This window comes from Melozone crissalis, unplaced genomic scaffold (assembly GCF_028551555.1).
Source record: "Melozone crissalis strain CALT ecotype California unplaced genomic scaffold, PUWL_Pcris_2 ptg000042l_1, whole genome shotgun sequence".
Lineage (NCBI taxonomy): Eukaryota > Metazoa > Chordata > Aves > Passeriformes > Passerellidae > Melozone > Melozone crissalis.
The window spans coordinates 16,447,501-16,467,319 of NW_026535820.1; the positions used below are offsets into that span (position 1 = coordinate 16,447,501).

A 19,819-nucleotide genomic window follows, 5' to 3' on the forward strand; every position below is an offset into this window, starting at 1 on the left:
GGGGGATGCTGGGGACACCCCGACCCCAAACGGCCGGCGCGACCCGAACTCGCCGCGCTGCAAAAGTTGCCGCCGGGCGCCGCGGTGACAGCCCGCTGCGGCAGCCCCGCGGCCCGGCCCGCCTCCCTCCGTCCCTCCGTCCCTCCGTCCGTCCGTCCATCCCTCGCTCCCTCCCTCCGCGGGTGCGGGCGGCGGCACCGCAGCCGCCCGCCCCGCCAGCAGCGCTGCTTTTTAAAATAAACGATACACAAGTTGCGGGCTTCCTCCCCACAGCCCCCTCCTTTCCCGCCCCGCTCGGCTCCCGGCCCCGCTCCGCTCCGGTCCCGGCGGGCGGGCGGGCGAGGGAAGTTTCGGGGCGGCGGGCGGGGGTGGGGCGGCCGAAGTTGCCGGCGCGGGGCCGGAGTTGGGGCTGTGCAGGAATGTGGCGCCGGCTGTCACGTGAAGCGGCCCCTCGCCGCCCGGGGGGACATGTGTGAGGGGCGGCGGCGGGGGGGGTTAAATAAATAAGCCCGCGCCTAAACACATAGTTACGGGGCGCGGGAGGGGGTGCGGGGGTGGTGCCGGGGGGAGCGCGCCCCGCTAGCCCCGAGTCGCAGGGACTCGTCCCGGACCCCCGGAGGAGGCGGGGGGAAGCCCGGGACCCGGAGGAGGACAAAGGGCGGCTTGTGCGGCCCTGGAGGAGCCGGCCGCGTCCCGGCCCGGGCGCCCCCTCCTCCCCCGGCGGGCCCCTCGCCGCCGCCCCTCCGCGGAGCGTCCCCCGCCCGCCCGCCCGCGCATCCCGCGGCCCCGAGCAGCGGGCAGCCCTCGGCCGCCCCCCCGCTCCCCTTTGGAGCCGCCGGCCACCCCCCGAGGAGCCGGGAGCCGCCGGGCGGGCAGGGGCTTCTCCCCGGCGGCGAGCGGGGACGGCGGCTGAGGGTGGCTGTCACCTCAAATAAACATCTCTGGATGGGCGCGCTCCTCCCGGGCCGGTCTGTACAGTGCAGTGAAGTTGAATAAAGCCTGGGTGGCGTCAGGTCAGAACATCTATAAGTTGTCTACTTTTGGGGGGCAGGGGTGTGAAGGGCGGAAAGGGGGCGAGGGGATAAGGCCATCGGAGCTGAGAGCGGCCGGCGGTGCAGGGGCGCAGAGCCCGGCTAGCCCCGGCCGCGGAGGTGACCCGAGTCGAGCCGAGCCGAGGCGGGCGGCAGGCCTCGCTTCCTTCCCGGCTGGGCTGGCGAACACCAGGAGTTAAAGTGCCTGGAAACCAGTGCAGTTTCATAGTTAGAAAGCAGGAGCGGGGTCTGCTTTAATGGACTTGCACAGGAGGACCTGGCAAAAAACTGCGCTCCCTTCCCTTGAAACAACTCTTTCCAGGAGTTCCCCTTTCAAAGTCTTCTTGTTGACTTCAGTGAGCTTTAGAGCAGGCTTCAATTCTTTTTTCTTTTATTTTCTTTTCCTTTTTTTTTTTTATTAAACTCTCCAGATACTTTAGAAGGGAATAAAGGGTGCCTTGAATTTGCTGCTTTACCTGCTGCTGCCGTCTGTATCTAGTTTACCGAAGTTTGTGCAGCTCAGTGGTGCTTTTGTTTGGCATCTTATGAAGAACAAATGAGCCGCTCTTCCCTTTACCTTTTAAAAATGATACCACAATGAAAGTTCTGTTGCTCGGGCACACGCTTATATTCCGAGCTTCCCAGGGAGGATTTATTTATGTGCGCATAAGAGTTTTAGAGCCAGTGGGAGAACGACCAATTAGCCATATTTGCAAAAAGATGCAGGAAAAGTTTAACTGAGGGGTAGTCTTAGACCTCCAAGTATTTAAATGCAAGGGAATAAAGGTTCAGAATTAATTGGCAAATAGAGGAAATTGTTCTCCTGTTAGACATTGGGCATGTTTCACTCGTGGTGATTTGTTACATGTGTTACAGAGAGAAGTTTCGTTTCAAATATCTTCCTGTAAACATCACACTTAATTTAAAACAAAAGATACAGCTTCCATTTTATGTGGAGGTATGGGCTTTGCCTTGCTTAGGCACCAGTTGCCTGAGAATACCTAAAATGAGAAAACAGCAACATTGTATGTTTCAGATGGAGTAGCTTGGATTTGCTGACAATAAACTACTGACTTGATATAACCACCTAATGCTCAGGATGGAGATGATAGAGATTTCTTTGCAGAGTCTTATTTACTATTTTTCATCTAAAACCAGGCAGTAAATCAATCATCATCTGTAATTATTGTTGCAGTAATTACCTTTGGGGAGTAGGTTATCATTCTTGGTGGCCTTTGTTCAAATATCTCTTTCATTTTCCCTGTTTTATTTTTCTTGAATCATGTCAGTTTCTGAGTGGATTAATAGCATTCTGAAAGCAGTCTGATTGTGAGATTTCTGAAAGGGCTAATAATGCGATTCATCTGAGGAGCTGAAAGATGCTTGCATAGACTAGCATTTAAATTCGTGGATCAGAGTTTGCCCATCAATTATTACATCTTCATTTTTAGTGAACAAACAAAAGCTGCAAGTAATGTTGCAAGGAGAATTTCAACTGTACCTCCAATGCAGCGCTTATTTAAATTCCTGATTTCTTAAGTATTACAGATTTAGTCAGTACAAAATGTAGTTGTACAGATAAAAATAAACAGTATTTTAAATAGCTTATTTGAAAAACTATGCTATGAATGTATGTAAATGAGTTATTTAAACTCATGAGCGCTGTTTTACATCTAAATAAAATATGGAGTTACACATTACATTTCCAATTTGTCATGTACTTAGCAACCCTTTCTGGGGGGAAGATATAAGAGATATTTTTGATATGTCTGTCACTTTTGATAACTTAATTTGAAACTTATATCTTAGGGGAATACTGATACAAGGCAGGTAAATACATTAAAACAAAATGACAATTGAGTTTTTCATATTGAATGCATGAAACTAATGTTCATCTGAAATGGTGGGTGTTAAGAACTAGCTAATGACTAAATTTCTTATATTTCTTGAAAATACACTTTTTTAAATTACCCAGATTTCTGTTTACATTCCTTTTATAGTTATTTCTCTCTATCCTTCCTTTATGTTTTTTTTTCCTTTTCCCTGTTTTGGTTTCTTGCCAACTTTGGTCTGACTGTCCCCCAGCACTTGGTGAAGATTGCAGCTCAACCTTGGACCTAGGAAAGAAAATAGGCATGGCTAGCGTTAGATAAGCCCCTTATAATTTAAGAATAATAAAATCTTCTTTTTGAGGAAAAATAAGATTTAATTCTTTTCTGTGACAAACCCTGTCTCTTACAAATACACTGCAGGTTTGTGGCAAAAAAAAAAAAAAGTCTCAAAAGGAGAGTAAATGACAACTTTCTGAAAAACTGCAATTTGAATATCTTATTTTACTTTAGGAAGGAGGAATTAAAGTTCAACTGTCAGGTACTTTAAGGCAGGGGAAGAATCAGTTGCAACAAACTCATCAGTCCTGACCTATATTTCATTCTACTGATTAATTTATCCCATTTCCTTGGCTGGTTTCTGAAAAAAAAAAAAATCTATTAAGTATCATTGACCTGATCAAAATCACCTAATGTGTTTGGTGAGGAGAGAGAGGATAGCTGGAGAAAAGCAGGTGGGGAAAGACAAGTCGGAGATACGATACTCGTGTACCAGCCCCAAAAGGGGCACTGTGCAAAGGAAGGGTATCAAAGCAGGGCAATTGTTATGTCTCCTTCAACTCCTGACACCCAGGGGCAGAGCCATTCCCTCAGTAAAGCCGTGGTAGGGACCCCTGTGAGGAGAAAGCAAGGGAGGGGGGCAGAGCAGCTTCTTGTATGTTGTTTAACTTGGCCATTATGAGTTGTAAACCTTTTTTTGTGACTTGGCATGCTTTGGAGATATCACACTTGGGTTACTGACTGCCTCCCCCCCCTCCTTCCTTTCTGGTTTATGGGGTTTTACTTTTAGGAGGGCTTGAGGTTTTTTTCTTTGCTCTTACTACCGGCTTTTGATGAGAAAGTTTGTTTAGGAAAAATGTTAGAAAAATACAATCACGTGCAAAGAAAACTAGGTATTCTTTATACAAAACTGAATGCAAATTTAGTTCTACTACATGTTCAGCACAGGTTTCTCTAAGCTAAAGCCAAGTAATATTTATTACTACGTTCAAAGCCACCCATGAAAAATCACTGAAATGGTAGTTGTTAGATAAGCTATCACAAGGAAACTAGTACAGCTTCTCATGTTCAGTAGAAGTGCTGATCTCTGATTTCTTTTTGTGGAAAAAAACCCAAACAATCTGTGGTTTTACTTCAAAGTAAATTTTTACTCAATTCAATTTTGTGTCCTATATGCAGAAATAAAATTACTAAATGTAAGTTCCTAGAAAGAGGAACGGGATGCATTTCTCAGTTGTATTTTACATACCCATGCCCTGCTTAAAGAAGGCTTGATATATATTGCCAAGCCCAGAGCTGAAGTTGTTCCCTGTTTTTGAGGAAACCTAGGTAATCTTTCTATCTTGAATGGATTTACAACTGCAGCTCAGTTCATGCAGAGTGTCGGTGGACTAAGCAAATGTATCGGTGCTTTAATGGGACCTGCTTCCTCAGCAGAGATTCCAAGTGAAAGGATGTTTCTCATGCAGAGGTGCAGGTTATGGGGTATCAAGGAAGATGGAATAGTAATGGATTAAAAGAAAACTGTTACTAACCAGCAGCAATAGTTCACAGAGAATTTGACATTCAGATTTCCTTCCAACAGTAGCCTTTACATTTCTCTGTATCTGTCAACTGTTTGAATGTCTGTTTGCAGGCCCAGCCCTCCCTGGCTTCCAAATTGCATGGACTAGACTCAAAAGTCACGGGATTGTGTGCTGATTAGACTATAATCAATCCAGCATAAACTAAACCAGCAATTAGTATTGGCATTATTTCTGTGAACTTGACTTAAAGTTTCAGTATTATTGGCCCAAAGAACTTTTTTCTGAACGGGCTGTTTTTAGGAACTGTGTTATTTTGGCATCATCATTTCATAGGGAGGGAACAAAAAATTCATGAGATTCCATTTGGCCTGAAAAGCAAAAACATCTGTTTGATGCATGAGTAAATTGCTGGCTTCTATTTGGCTGTCCAAAAAAGGGCAAAAATTAAGATACCAAACATAAAAGAGTACATTAAAAAAAAAAAAAAAAAGAAAGAAATTACAAAGAGGATTTAAGATTAGCATCTTTTATAATGCAGGCTATTTATAGTGTTCTGTTTTGGACTTGCCAAAACATGCCTTTATGTATTAAAAAAATCCCTCACAACAAAAACATCCCTAACCTTTAGTAATATTCATTGACTTTGGCAATGCATATTGATAGTCTTGACTAGCTGCAGGATTACAGTAATGCTGCCCAGTCATTTCTGGGACCAGCATGAGTTACATTGACCATCATTGTCTGCTGCTTGGGGTTAGGCACCATTAGAAGTGAGCATCTAAACAGCTTCTGGCCGTACTGCTGGTTTCCACAAAGGTGAAATCTTGTGACAAAGATAATATGAAGAGGTTTAGTAAGGCTGCTGATGTGTTTGGATTGGTTTGATTTTGTTTTCCTGAGTTGCTGTTAACTTGTGCAACAAGGGAAGCTGTCAGTATGGAGTCACTTATCTAACACGTGTAGGATAACATTATCCACCATGATCTAAGAGCTCTTGAAAGGCTTTATGTTGCTCTATAATTCATTCTGTCTAATTTACAGCTGGTTAATTGTTCTCAATTCTTTGTTCTGAAACATGATTCAATATTTTCAAACTTACACATTTTGGAAAAAAATCTTCCTTTTGAATAACTGCGCATGAGGAAAAGATCCAGAAAAACCATTAACATTTTATGTAGACCATATGGATTCACTATTTTTTTCTGTGTAAAAGAATTAAAATACAATATTTGGAGGGTTTTTATAGATTGATTAAAATATGGTATAAGTTCTGCTAACCTAAGACAACCTCCTAGAATCTTTCCTAGCCATATTTTACAGTTTCCATTGGTTTCTGCAGGGCTACCTGAGCTCAGAATCAGTCCCAGTTGGGGGTTGGGAAAATGCATTATTTCACTGAAATCAGAACTGTAGCATATATATGTACATATATATAAATATTTCCCTAAAGGGACAACACACAGATCTACAAAGAATTTGGCCTGTTTTATTTGGTGCTGTGAAAATGTACATGTCTGTTTTCAAATACATTTTGCAGAGTGTTACTACAAAGCATTAAAGTTTTCCAGTTGCTGTCTTTGTAAAAGTTGGACAGCACAAGAGAGGCTTTTAAATACTTTTAAATCGTAATGTAACATTTGGCATAGGACTCTGACAAAAGATGGATGTGCAAAGACCAAAAGAGGTTTGTTTTTGTTTTAAAATTAGACAACTTGGGTTCTATTTCACCTCAAGTATGAGTAATTATGCTAGTTTAGCAATTATTAGAGATGAAAGAAATTCTGTTAGATATGAGTCTCCTAAACTTCAGTAGCTTTAGTTTTAGCCAGGATAATGATCAAGGAGTAGTTAGCCATATGCCTAGGGACTATGCTGTAGCAAAAAAGATAGGGCTGATCTTGGGGGTATCCTTATTACAACGTGTTATAATTACCGTTTTCATTCAGCCCTCCTACTTTCCAAAAAAGGCTGCTTTATTTTTTCTGTGCACACACTGGTAAGACTGCACAAAATTGCTCTCTTCCAATGAAGTTTTGAACCAGGACAGTTGTCTTCCATATTTAGAATATTAGTTAACACTGGTCATGGGGTTTTTGCCCCCCATTTCATGTTCCTTTAGTTTCCTATATATTTTTTTCCCCTCTATACTGCGTAATTATTAAGAAAAAAGATGTAGAAGACTTTCCACCCTCCTTTTTACGATTTAGTCTAAGTTATACATGTCCTTCTGGGCTGTGCACGTTTGGGGTTTAGATTTTCCTTTAGCTAGGGTGATGCTGTGCATGCCATAGAGCAATTGTTCCTTGTACAGTTGAATCCACAGAATGGGTACTCAAAAGGGTTGTAGGGCTGTTACTTACCAATTCTGCACAATTAAAACCCAATGATATTTTGGGGGCTTGCTTTCATTGTGATACCCTTCCCTTTTTTTTTTTTTTTTGTGTCATGGGAGTAAGGAAGAAGGGTGTGTTTCAGTGAGTGATTTGTCTCATACTTTCACTTTTAACTGTAGGTGCAATTAGATGCAATTTTTCTTTGGAAGAGTAGGAATTGTAGTCCTTCAAGATTTCTTAAAGTTATCTATCTATCTATCTATCTATCTATCTATCTATCTATCTATCCATCTATCTATCTATCTATCTATGTCAGTATAGTGAAATTCACCCCCTTCTTTATTCAATGTGATGTGGACTTACTGTAATTCTTGTAAATGCAATATCAGTAACTAGCTAGCCTTCTTGCAAATTTGGCAGTGCTAGTCCTTAGCTAGGCAGGTGGCTGAAGCAGAACACCTTTTTGTCCTGAGGAAAATTGAAGTGATGTTGATAGTGAGTTTTCTCAATGTTTTCCTTCTGTCTCAAATCTGGGTTTTGGAGAGCTTATTCTCTCATGCAGAGGCAATAACCTGGAGCATGAATTTTGTCCTTACCTAACACGAATGCAAAACCACTCCAGTTTCTCACAGAGATGCTCAGTGTTCCACACATGTGGAAAAGCTAGAGCGCTTCTATATCTAAATGTCCCAATCGACTGTAAAATAGATGGCTTTTGTGTACAGTCCCTGAGACCTGTTGTACCCTTATTATTTTTATGTTGTGTTTTCCTGGAAAAATATATTTCAAACAATGAATTCCTTGATAATTGATTTTCTAGTTTCATTTTTCTGTTGTTCACTCTTTTGGTAACATATCAAGTTCAACTTCCATTATTGATTCATTCATTTTTGTGAAAGAAGCTTTAAAAACAAAAATAAAATAACTGCTCTGTTTCTGGACTGGATGATGTGGTGTAGTGAGTGTCCTTGGGAAGACCAGGCTATGCTTTGATCAACAAAAACTTTCTCTGGCACAGAATTATGATGGCTGGGGTTTTTTTTTCCAGACAGAGTCAAGTGACTTTCTAACTTTTGACAGTGGCAGTAGGAAGGAGGAGGGGGTGGGGAAGTTAATTATTTTCCACCTCCAAAGAATACAATTGTGAGGAAGGAACTTTCTGATTCACTGGTTCCAGGACAACAGGATGTCAAGATCCATGCCTGATGTAACGTTTTCACTCTGAAGATGGGAGGAGGAAATGGGTTTGCATTGGCCTCTGCGTGCAACCACTGACTGGGAAGGGATTGTGTTACGTGACTTTAAAGAGCTGGAGCACAGGAAGAGATTTGGTTTGCAATTTCTGGTGAATCTGTTGAGTCGGACACTTGCTTGTCAGAGGAAAATGTAAATCAATGAAGAAAGGTCAAAAATCTTTAAGGGAAAAAAATTAAAAAAAAAAAGGGCTTGCATGCTGCAAGATGTTAGTGCTCAGATGCTGCTCTGCTTAGTTTGTAGTTACCTAGTGGAATAGCCACCTTGCACCAAAATCATGGATTCGTTATGTAGTTCACAGGTGCTTAGGGGTCTATGAATGTTGTAGAGTAGAAATTATTTAAGGAGACAGCAGGAAAAACTTGGGAATAATAATGTGTCTTAGCTCCTCCCCTGTTCTAGATGTGAGTATCTTAGTGCAACAGGGCATCTCATAGCAGTCACTTACTGACTCAGGTTTTGGAGATAGAGATTAAATTCCTTTCCTCCTGGGTTGAAAAGAATTGAGGTGGTGTGCTGCTGCTCTTCCTCTGTCCTTTCCTGAAGAGGGAAAAATCTTTCCTCTGCTGGGATGTGAGAGGCACGAGTTCTGTTTTGTGCTTTGTCTAAAGGTGTTTTACCTGTATATCACAGGGAGGACATCAGTCATTACACAGCAACATATTGTGTTATGAGTGTGAGTTGCCCTGTTATTTTTGTCAATACCACTCCCCTTTTCAAAAGTCTATTATTTTTTGGACAAGAGGGTGAGAAAGAGCAGGAGACTCAGGGCTCTAATAGCTTGAGTACCTTAAAGAAAAAAGGGGAGACCTGGGTTCTGGTCTGCCACGTACTTTCTGCCACTTCTGATGAATTATTTAGGTGCAACTAGAATTGGATTCCACTTATCCCACTTCCTGTGACAGTGCCCCAACCACAGGGATAAAATATCACGCTAATTCTTCTTGTTTCTAGTTCAGTGAATATTGTAGATGAAGTATGGTAACTTCAACAGCAATGAATGAGTGCACTTCAAGTCTGAGGGTAAGTGTTCTTTGTTAGGAAGCTCAAATCCTTCTGGTAGAGGAGAAAGTTCAGCTGGTGCCACCCACATCCTGGGTGAGTGATCTAACCAGTGGATGTGGGCAAGAGGGGAAAAGGAAGGTGTATTTCAACCCACACATTTTCTGCCAGTGCTTTATAGCAACCAGGGAAGGGTGTATGAGCTCTCAAGAAGCAGCCCAAAAGGTAGGCAGGAGAATACTCAATCACCCACTGTCCAGCTGTGGTGGGGCTTCAGTTTGATTTCAGCACTGAGAAAGCCTCGATGGTAAAACCACATCAGTGGCATCTGAACAGAACTGCTGACAATTTAGATGCAGCATCCCCTCACTAGTTTTTTTGGCTTCTAAGCTCCTCTGTGGATATAGACCAGATTGCTGTCCTGCTGATAGAAAGTCATCTAGAACAGAGCACAGAGTCTGAGGGATCAAAAATTAACTTATAAAACCCTAGTACAGAATCGAAGGAGATCTCTGATAAATCGGGGATAATCTCGGTTGAAAGGAGGTAGGTGTTTGGTTTGGTCTGGTTTTTATTGACTCAGTATGTCTTTAGGTAATAGAGCTAAAGCATGCAGCTGTGTTTCAGTTTGGTATTGGAAGTGTCAGACAGCCCAAAGTCCTCAATGTAAGTGTCCCATTTTAGGCCCATAAATAAATGGTTTAACTTTCAGAGGGAAGGATCATCTGCAGTAACATTTACTGTAAGTCTTCATAGCCCTTCTTTATATCACCTGTCTTCAGACTTGGGTAGTGTTGGTTACTTTGAGGTTCTTTGATCCATACATTAGTTTAATTCAAATTCCTGTCTCTTGCTGAGTTTAGACTTTCGTAGACCGTGTTTAGTGGATTTCCTGTTTTCTAAGCACAGTTGAAAATACAGTCTGTAGAAGCACCAGGAGTTCGTATTTGTCGTGTTGAGTAAGAAAGCTGAGGTGATACAGAGCTTCAGGATACTGAGGGGAATAACTCTGAATGCGTTCATGTGAAGTACTGCACATGGTAAATAGAGTTAAAATTTATCTTAGTCTTCTGTGTTCCCCCAAAATGGACTGGCTGCCCACAGCACATTGTCAGGAAGGGTGGTGGAGTACTCAGTCTAGGACTGAGGACAGCTGAAAGTCCTGACCCTGGCACTAAGAACCATCTCCCTCTTGCTTTGCTAATAACCATTTGACTCTGAGATCTCTTATAATCTGTTACATTGCATGATAGGGAGTTTTAGGGAAGACTGAAATTTACCTGAGGTTTATAAAAAGCCGTAAGATTCTTTGGAGAAAAGTACTTTTTAAAATATAACCGTATTAGTTTACTTAACAATAGAAATATGAGTAGATGTATATGTGGTTTAACCTTTTAAAAGGATGCATGGTTATGGAGGAAAAGTTAGAATTTAATACAGGATTAATTAATTTATTACCTCAGCTATCCCAAAAAGGATATCTTCCCTCCCCCTACCCAGCTTTGGGGTTTAGAATTATACCTCTGCTGCTGGAAAGAGCATCTTCTGCCTTTTCTGCACACACTGTTATGTAAAACTGGACGTCTTTAGGCTGTCACATTTGGATACTGTCATCCCTGAGATCAAGGGCTGGAAGAATATCCAAAGGATTTCTTAAGCATAATTTCTTTCCACTTAAGTATATTTATTACTTTTATGTTTATGTGCTGCCTAGGAAAATACTTTATTTTAGCATAAGAATAATATTTTCCAACCACTGCAGTTTAATTGGGAACTCCTAATTCAGTCATTCTACAAGAAGAACATTAGGGGAAAAAAAACAAGCTCAGTGTTTGGGACAGACTAAAGAGAGGAGTGAAGAATATGAGTGCTATGAGGGACTTTGTCTTCTGGAAAAAGCAAATGCAAGAGGAAAGAATGCTTTATATAACAGGAATCTTTTAAGGAAAATAATTTCCAATGTCAAGAGAATATTGTTACCATGCTGGGGGGGGAATAGAAATAGGAAAAGGGATATGTCACAGCACAAAGGAAAACAAATCAGCCATATACATATTCATGCATATGATTAATTGGACTTTTGTAAAGCTGTGGCTACACGCAGAACTGTTTTTCAATGGAGTTCTGGAATGTAGATATTTGAAATGTTAATATGCCAATGCATTTCTTTTTCCAATTGTCCCAGCATTAAAGTCATTGGGAGGATTTACATTTGGCAGTCAAACTGGCAAGCTAGCTAGTAGCTGATAGACATGAGTTGATGCTAGGTGGAGCTGGTCAGAAAACACTACTTTCTCAGTAGTTCTGAATTTTATGAATGTCAGTTATCTTAAAGGCCATTATGAAGCATTCTGTTTGCTGAATTCCAGAAGTCATCCACTGGATTGCTGCTCTCGTATGCCACAGCCAGGTGTGAAATCCTGTGCTGGCATGTGTCAGCCAGAAGGGTTTGAGAGGTGAGCCTTAGACACCAGTGGTACCTAGGGAGAGAAGAAAGCCAGGGAAGGTGTAGCCCTAGCAGGTGATTCACTGACACGTGATCCTGAATTTAATACTTCTCTGTAACTTCTTTAATTTCAATTTTGCATCCTGACTGAACCCTTGTGGAGACGTATTTCCACAGCATGTTATTGCAAAGTGTGAAACATCTTTAGAATCTATTGACTTTAATAGAGCCAGAGGATACTCAATGTCCCCTGCAACTGGCTCTTAAATTTGCCTTCTGCTATATGATTAATCTGTCTGCTCATACTTAATATCTACCTGTAGATGGTGGCAGTATGAATGTCCTCTTGGTTTTTATGTGGCCACGAGGAGTAGCAGAGAGATACTTCCAGAAATTACAGTCATTTGTAGATACTGAAATAATGGCACACACGTTTTATTTCTGTTCTGTCTCAGTAACTCAGTAAATTGTGTATTGATTATGCTAATACAGCTAGTGTCTCTATTACTTGTCTGCAGAAATTATTCAAACATGTAGATTGAAGATGCACTTGGCAAACTTACCATCCTAAGAAAAAGGCTTTTGTGCAAAGATGGCTTTAAATTGAATTACTAATCATATGCTAATGGAAGTTTATAGATCAAGTATTGAATTGTACAAAATGTAAAGTGCAAGGTAAAAATATGTATTCTAAACTTCCTATCCTAACAGTCTTAGTTGCTACATTAGGTTTATTTTCACATCTCTCAAGGAATATGTTTTATGAAGGGATAAATCAATAGCAATCTATTTTTATAGTTTATTTTGGGATATGTAGCTTCTCCTGCTGTGTTTACCAAGCTGAATAGAGGCTCAGGCATTTGGGGCAGTTATTTTTTTTCTTTTTCAAAATTTATTAATCTACCTAGACTAGAAGAAAACCGACTTTTTTCAATTATCTTTTGGTTTTATTTTATTATGGTTTGTAGAAGGTCAGAAACCATAAATCTTAGCCAGAGTTCTCCAAAAGGCTTCCCTTTCAGTGCAAGTGTAATTCTCCACATTTCTAATTTTATCCATTTCTTTTCTTTACAAGTTTTTTCCAGGCATGAACCAGAAATGACTTGTGCTCTTCCTTAGGGTGCTAAATCTACAGATTAATTTTTCAGAGAAGGGGAATCCTGGTTACTCAGTAGAATTCAAACAAAATTTTGCAAGCTAGAAAATCTCTATTTTGTAGCAACTTCAGAAAGCAATCTCCCTCCTTTATGGTCTAACCATGAGTCTCATGATCAGACTAAGCAAAAGGGGTGAAATCCTCATTGATCAGCAGGTGTTGCTGTAGAGCAGTCAGGAGCTTAAGTCTAAATTTAGGACCTCTCTATCAAAATTCACACAGGTTTTCCTCATTGGCTGTCCTTGATGGTTCTACTTGATTTGTTGCATTGGTTTTTTGTTTTCTTTTAGTTTATTTTTGTTTGGGTTTTGGAGGTTTTTGTTTGTTTGTTTATTTATTATTTCTTTAAAAAGGAATAGCTGGTCCTAATGTTGCCAGTCACCAATTTAAGCATGAGATGTGCTCCAAACTGAAACCAGGGTTTGCCTTGGACACTGGCTGTACCAAAGCTGAAACATCTTAACCTTTCACATGGATACAGCTTCAGTTTAGAGATACAATTTTATATTTTACATATAATTTTAAAAACTGTCCAACCCACAGCTTTTATAATGGGAGATAGAACTGACATGTTGAATTTCTCTTTTCCCTCACTGATATATTTTTAAAATTGCTCTCAAGAAGCATGGTGTCACAGCTGTAGTGATCTACTCTCTTTTTTGAAATTTTATTACTTGGGGTTCCTGTTTTTGTTTCTCAGAAGTTGTCCTGAGAAAATGGGTAGTAGGAAATTGATCATTTGTTGTTTTAAGGAACAGATGAGTCAATTGAGAAATATTACTACAGCTAACAAAACAGGTGACCTGTGGTCATAAACATGTAGTTGTAGGGACAAGGAATATTGTTGCTTTTGTGACAACATGTATCTAGAAGTTCTGTTCAGCCATAAGGTCACTTATTCATAGTGGATTGATAATGTAATATTCTGCTTTCCTGGGGCCTGTCCTTCACTGGTACTCTGGCTTCATTACAGAGGATTCATCTTACCTTATGCTAGCATGGGGTATAGCCTATAATGAAGGTGACATCTCTGTGTGCAATTGCAGTCTTAGGGTATCAATAATTTTGATATTTGAATTAATATTATTGCATACACGCTACTCTTTTATTTGCATACCATCCTTGTTCCTTTTTTTAGTTACATGCCATGCTCGTGCTAGAAAAAGGGTTTTGGTTAGCAAAATTTAAATCATCCCTTTGTATAGATTCTGTTTAAAGGTGTCTTCTTCTTCCGAAAGAAAACGGTGTAGTTAATATTTAAGGGAGGTTAACATTGGTTGCTTGTCAGTCTGCCTTTCTTAGCTGAGCTTAACAGTGGCCTGAGAGCTGAAACAGCACTGAAGTTTTCAGAATCTGTTTGTGAGAAGGTGCTAAGTGCTATTAGAGAGCTTATCTGATGCTACCAGCTGTAGCCTATTTAATGTAAGGCATACCCTTGCAAGTTGGAGGAAGGGACTAACTTAATGCGAAGGAAAATGAAACGCATTTTGTAGGTGACTCGCTAATTCAGTGGGTTTTGTAGAACAGTTTTCTTTTTTCTTTTTACCATTTCCCCCTCTCAATATGGTTTTATTTTTCCTGAGAAATATGTCAGTTTAATTGACTATTATTTAAAAGTCTGTGCCATGGCCTGTTGTGATCTACTTGTTTCTGTTCTGACTGAGAATCCTTAAAGGGATGAGCAAGGGTTTAGAAAAATTTAACCACAATGCTACCTGCTCTTATACTTGTTTTCTTTTTTTAAGTGCAATAAAGATATAGTGGTCAGCCTTTGTTGAAAGAAAACCTCAGCTTTCACAGAATTTTCAGATCCCAAAATAGCAGGGAAGTTGTAACATGTTTGTTTTCACAAGGCATACGCTGCCATGTTTTCATGGTACAAAATTGCATACCTGGAAACAATTAGTTAGGCAGCATTCATGTTTATTTTTTCCATTTTAGGAGCTAAAAATGTTTGGTGTATCTCTCAGTCAGCAGTGTGAAGCTGAGTACATTTCAGTGTGCAATCAGATCTCAGGAGCAGTGAGATTCTGGTACTGCAGCTGGTGGCAGTAGACATTGAGGACAGAGCAGCAGAAAAAATTAACTCTTTCATTTTGGTTTACACTTTATAGTGGAGATCTTGTTTACTTCTCAGCAGGTAGCCACTTGGGAATCAGTTATTGAAAATTCACGTTTGAAGACCTCAATTCGATCTTGAAAGTTAAGTAATGGTAGCATTCTTAAACTGCATTTTTGATCTGAGAAGGGACATTTACCATGGTTGAGGACAGCAGATACATCTACAACCTTTAATAAGGCTGATTAGTAGGTAGTGATGATCAAAGTGAGTTTCCTCCTGAGGGATGGAAGAGTGGACTCATTTTCAGTTTTAGAGCTTTTTCTTAAGTACTTTTTTTGGAAATATATCAGCAGCAAATGATGGACATAAATAGGGTCAGATTAGGCTGCTGCAGAGGTTTTCCTGGGTATTTTGAGGGGGTCACAATAGATGGTATCATTTTTTTTTTTTTTAATTGTATACTAGTTTTATTCATTATTTTTCTTGCTTTATTAATGAAACGTACTGATCTGTGCTGCCTTAGAGAAAAATCTTTCTACTTAGCTTAGTTTGCGTTTGACCACGCGTTCCCCATAGCTCAGGTTTTCGTGAGCTTTTCCCACTGCTTTCTTTGTCTGACCGGTTTCCTTCAGCTGCGAGGGTGCTGGGATGACTGCTTCAGTGTAACAAAGAAAATCCTACAGTGTTATCACAGCTGAGGTACTGCTAACATCGTGGCTGCAAAACACAAGTTGAGCTCATAAATTAGCTCATAAAATCATATTTTGTGAAATACTGGACTGACTGCAGGGCTGGGGAAACTTTTGTCAGATCTCTGTAGATGAGAGGAGTTTGCTTGCTAGCCACAGCTCTGGGATAGAGATATAGATTGTTTAGAGTCCTTCAGAGATTGTACTTGACTCTTTCTGATATATGCACTGTATTACAAGTTTCTGGTGTTCTGAGAGTGTCCTTATGAAAACTGGTGTTTTTTTTCTAGAAACTCAGATTCTAGAAACAACCAGTTGTATGAAGCCTTGGGGTTGGCGGAGGAGGAAAAGAGGTACCTGTGGAGTGTGTATATGTATCTCTTCTTTTGCATATATGTCTAGATTTATATGTGACCCCTAAGTGTTGCACTCTCTTGTCCCAAGAACCAGGAAAAAATGCCTCAACTCTTTGGACTTTTAATTCAGTTGCATGATTATTTTTTGAGATCTGAATTCTTGGGAGTGGAAATGCTGCAGAAGTGCAGTCTTTCCCCTTTCAGCTTTTTCCCCTGTGGAGGCAGAATGAATTCTTTTCTCTCTGCTGTTCTCTGACTCAAAGAACTCGGTCTTTGGGAGAATAAAAAGGAAATGGTTCTGCCTTTTAGCTCTTCCCTTGCTTTTGCTTTGGGAGAGTCAATCTTACTTAGGCATCGTATCAGAATGTAAGAGAACAGCGCTCTCTAATTTTTCAAAGTAGCAGCAGAATGGCTCTTGTTAGGTTCACTCACCCAACAAGTTTTGAATAGTGAATCTGACAAGAATTGTATTGTTTTTAGTTCTACTGCTCTGGAAAGCTGTGAGCCAAGGGAAAGATGCTGGCATGGTATATACAGTAAAACAGCATGGGGTTAGTTCTCCTTTGCAAGGCTGTCTGCACTGCTGAGATGTTTGCTACTGAATATAGGATTATTACTATTTTTTAAAGCTTATGTGTGAACTAGCACACACACCTCTCCCATCTGCCAGGAGAAGGCTTTCTCTTATCTGTGTGGAGCAAGCAGAATCTTAAAGCCCATAATTGTTCTCTTATTTAGATCCGTAATCAAATACAGTAAAGTGCATTGAAGACAAATATCCCAGAGGAAATTGGATTTGTTTTTTTAAGCCATGAAAAAGATTTGGTCACACTGCTCTCAGATTTGTAGCTTCCATACAGCAATGTATTCTGTCTTGGTCTGGTCTCCACTTTCGCACTTTGCAGTGCAGCTTTTCTTGCCCGTGTTGTGCAAGCATTGCTGGCTTTCAGAACTGAGGCTGGTGTAAAGATGCTTCAAACACTTCAGCTACCTACCTAACATCTTTTTTTTGTTTTGTTTTTGTTTTGTTTACCTTTTTCTGACAGTAGAAGAAAATGAAACAGAGGACCATCAGGCAGGTGTGGGACACACAGCCGCACAGACTGGTAATGCTGAATTCCTTCATTAGTGCTTGCTTTCCATTTGACAACAGTGTGAGGGATTTTGGTATCAGGGTGTGTTTGCACTCTTCTTTCTCTGATTCAGCTTAGAATGCATTCTTGGGGCTTGCAATAGAAAATAATGTTTCTCTCTCCTTACCTTTCAATTTCTGACAATTAGAAATTCTGCCTTTTGTAAGTCAGCTGACTGAAAGTGAGATGTTTCTAAAGTACAGCATGCTTTTCATTTTTTCTTATTTCCTTTTTTGTTAAATTTAATCCTTCTCTACATTCCCCATGTAACCACCCCCCCATGCCATTTCAGATAAACTTTATTATTAATTTCATTTAAACTATTTCTGTATTTCTAAAATATGTGGATAGGGGTGATTTCTTTAAAGAATGTCTGTATAATTTCTTGACAGAGATTAATTAGGGGCTCTTTAATTTTATTAAGATTGGGTGGACAAAACTGTTGTTTGAGTCAGGATCACAGGGAAAAATATTGTTAATAATCATGAAGCAATAATTTTTAATTCCCCAAAACAACAAGGGCTTCTTTGTTCTCTAACACGGTTGGAGAATGCAAGAAATAATTTGTTTCTGTCTTTGGTACTGGTTTCACAGAATTTTATCTGAAGAGAAGGCCTGACTCATCTGCATAGTCTTATTCATTCAGCTGAGGTCACCTTTTGGAGTAAGGGCTGGCTCCTTAAGGATATTCCTAGAAGGCTAGTCATGTCTGAATATGTGTAGGTAATCTATTTGAGAACAGTTGGAGTTATTCCTCTCATGAAGGTGGAGAATGCAGTTAATTTTTTCTTCAGCTTTATATTTCTGTGTGTGTCCTGTGGGTTTGGTGCCTTTTATAGGTTCTAATGGCTTTGTGCATAAAGCAGATTGTTTGAAGAGAGTAAATAAAAGCGAGGGAGTTCTTTGCCTTTTTAATGGGAAATTTCTCCAACTCTTTTCAGTGTACATGTGTCTCCATTTAACTATCTGCAAATTCTTGAAAAAAGCCAACTTGTCCTGCTTTGGACACATCAATTTGAAAAATAAGCAACTGACCAGAGATCAATGTTAAGGAATCATGGCTCTTCTGCCTTTTTTTTTTTTTTTTTTTTTTGTCTTAAAATAATTCTCAGTGGTTAAGTTGCATTGCTAGTTCTTTATTTACCATCATGTCCTGTGTTGTTCTCTGTTTATTTCTAGGCAGGATTTAGCATTCTGTTTTTCTCCATAGCAGGAATGCAGTGCCAATATTAAAAACAAAAAACCTGATAGAGCAAGCAGTACAGAAGGCCTGCACTGTGTACATACTGCCAGAAGTTTTTATAGTAATACTTTGTATCTAAGCTCTGGCTCTAACCGTTAAATGTGCTTTTTATAGAGTACCAAGTTATAATGTAGTGCAGCTACGGCATATTAATCTTACTGCAGAGATTTAATGAGGCAGTTGTTTTGCGATGGACACTATTGGGAGCAGAGAGCGACAGAGTTTTACTTTACCACTGAGCTGAAGAAATATTCCTTGCCTGGTAATAATTATAACCACATGATCTAAGTTTTCCTTTCTTCTGCCAGCACTTTTCCATGCAGAAGTGGCTTGGAAGGAGGTCTACTGCAAGGCAGTGAAATGGATTGGAAAGGAGGCTGTTTTCTTGGTTGTTTGATGTTTTAGTTGGGATTATCCATGGATCCTTGCAGCATAGGCAGAAATATATAAGATGAGTTTCAAGAATACAGACAGTCTTTGCCAGTCCACTGAGATGACTTTTAGATATTCATTACTTTTACTTGACTTTTATATGGGTTATAAAAAGTAAATGTGGTGAAACCTCATTTTTACATGGGCAGAATAGAATTTCTGCTGGTTGGCCTTAAACCGCTCCCATACTTGAAATTAATTGAAGTCCATGGCTTTATTGCCTCCAACACTTTTAAACCAATGCAATTTTTCATTTTCCCTGAAGTTGCAGTTTTCTTAGACCAAGTTACAGCAATAACATCCCTTATGAGAAGGAGGAAGAAGGGAAGGAGGCAACCACCTGCCAGGGAACATAGTAATGAGAAAATCATGCTTCTTTTAATTTCCATTTATAAATAATGTTAACATAATCAGGAAGAGAAGACAACTGTTCTTTCTCTTATTTTTTTAAAGTGCCTTAATAGGCAGAATTGATTTCTCGTCCAAAAAAAGCAACTTTCATTCATTTCTACACTAGATAATTTCCAATGGTATCTGAAGGTAGAGAGGATGTGTGTGCATTGTTGCTGATGGGTATTGAAAAATTTCAGTTGGTGCACAAGCAGCCTCCAAAATACGGCAGGGAAGCCTCTGGAAATCACAGTGGTGTTTGCAGATGTTGAGAAAAGTAATTTTACTATGAGCACCATCTTAGTGAGGGAATTGTGGCTGTGATTGTTGCAGATAGTGTGGAGAAGGAAATGTGGGAGTTGAATGACATTTGCCTTGAAGCCTATATGTGAGCCTGGGCTTTGAACAAGAGGTTAAGGAGAAAGTACAGATGAATGCATATTGTATTTATAAAATATTTCATTCTAGTCTTCCAAAAGAGCTGCTCAAATAAGGCAGCTTATCCTCAATTTAAGTAAGTATTTAAGGTTAGATCAGCTCTTGATGGAAGATATTTGTTGTTGAAACAGAGCAGCTATCTGTTCACAAAACCTCCAAATGATATTTGCTCTCTTTAAACATCTTTTTATTTTGATGGTGACATCTCTTCACAGAAGCA

General features: G+C 40.0%; 1 protein-coding gene across 6 annotated transcripts in view; it reads left to right on the forward strand.

Annotated features, from left to right (window-relative positions):
- ZNF521 (zinc finger protein 521) overlaps window positions 1-19,819 on the forward strand; it is a 230,555-nt gene that overhangs the window by 1,451 nt on the left and 209,285 nt on the right. Inside the window, exons 3-4 of one of the 6 annotated variants that reach the window (XM_054285294.1) lie at window positions 15,898-15,960; window positions 17,010-17,069. The exons of 2 other annotated variants lie outside the window; for them this stretch is intronic. In XM_054285294.1, coding sequence (XP_054141269.1) covers window positions 15,898-15,960; window positions 17,010-17,069 — 123 coding nt within the window. The remainder of the gene's footprint in view (window positions 1-15,897; window positions 15,961-17,009; window positions 17,070-19,819) is intronic. 3 more of the 6 variants (XM_054285295.1, XM_054285296.1, XM_054285297.1) reach the window with 3 other exon arrangements.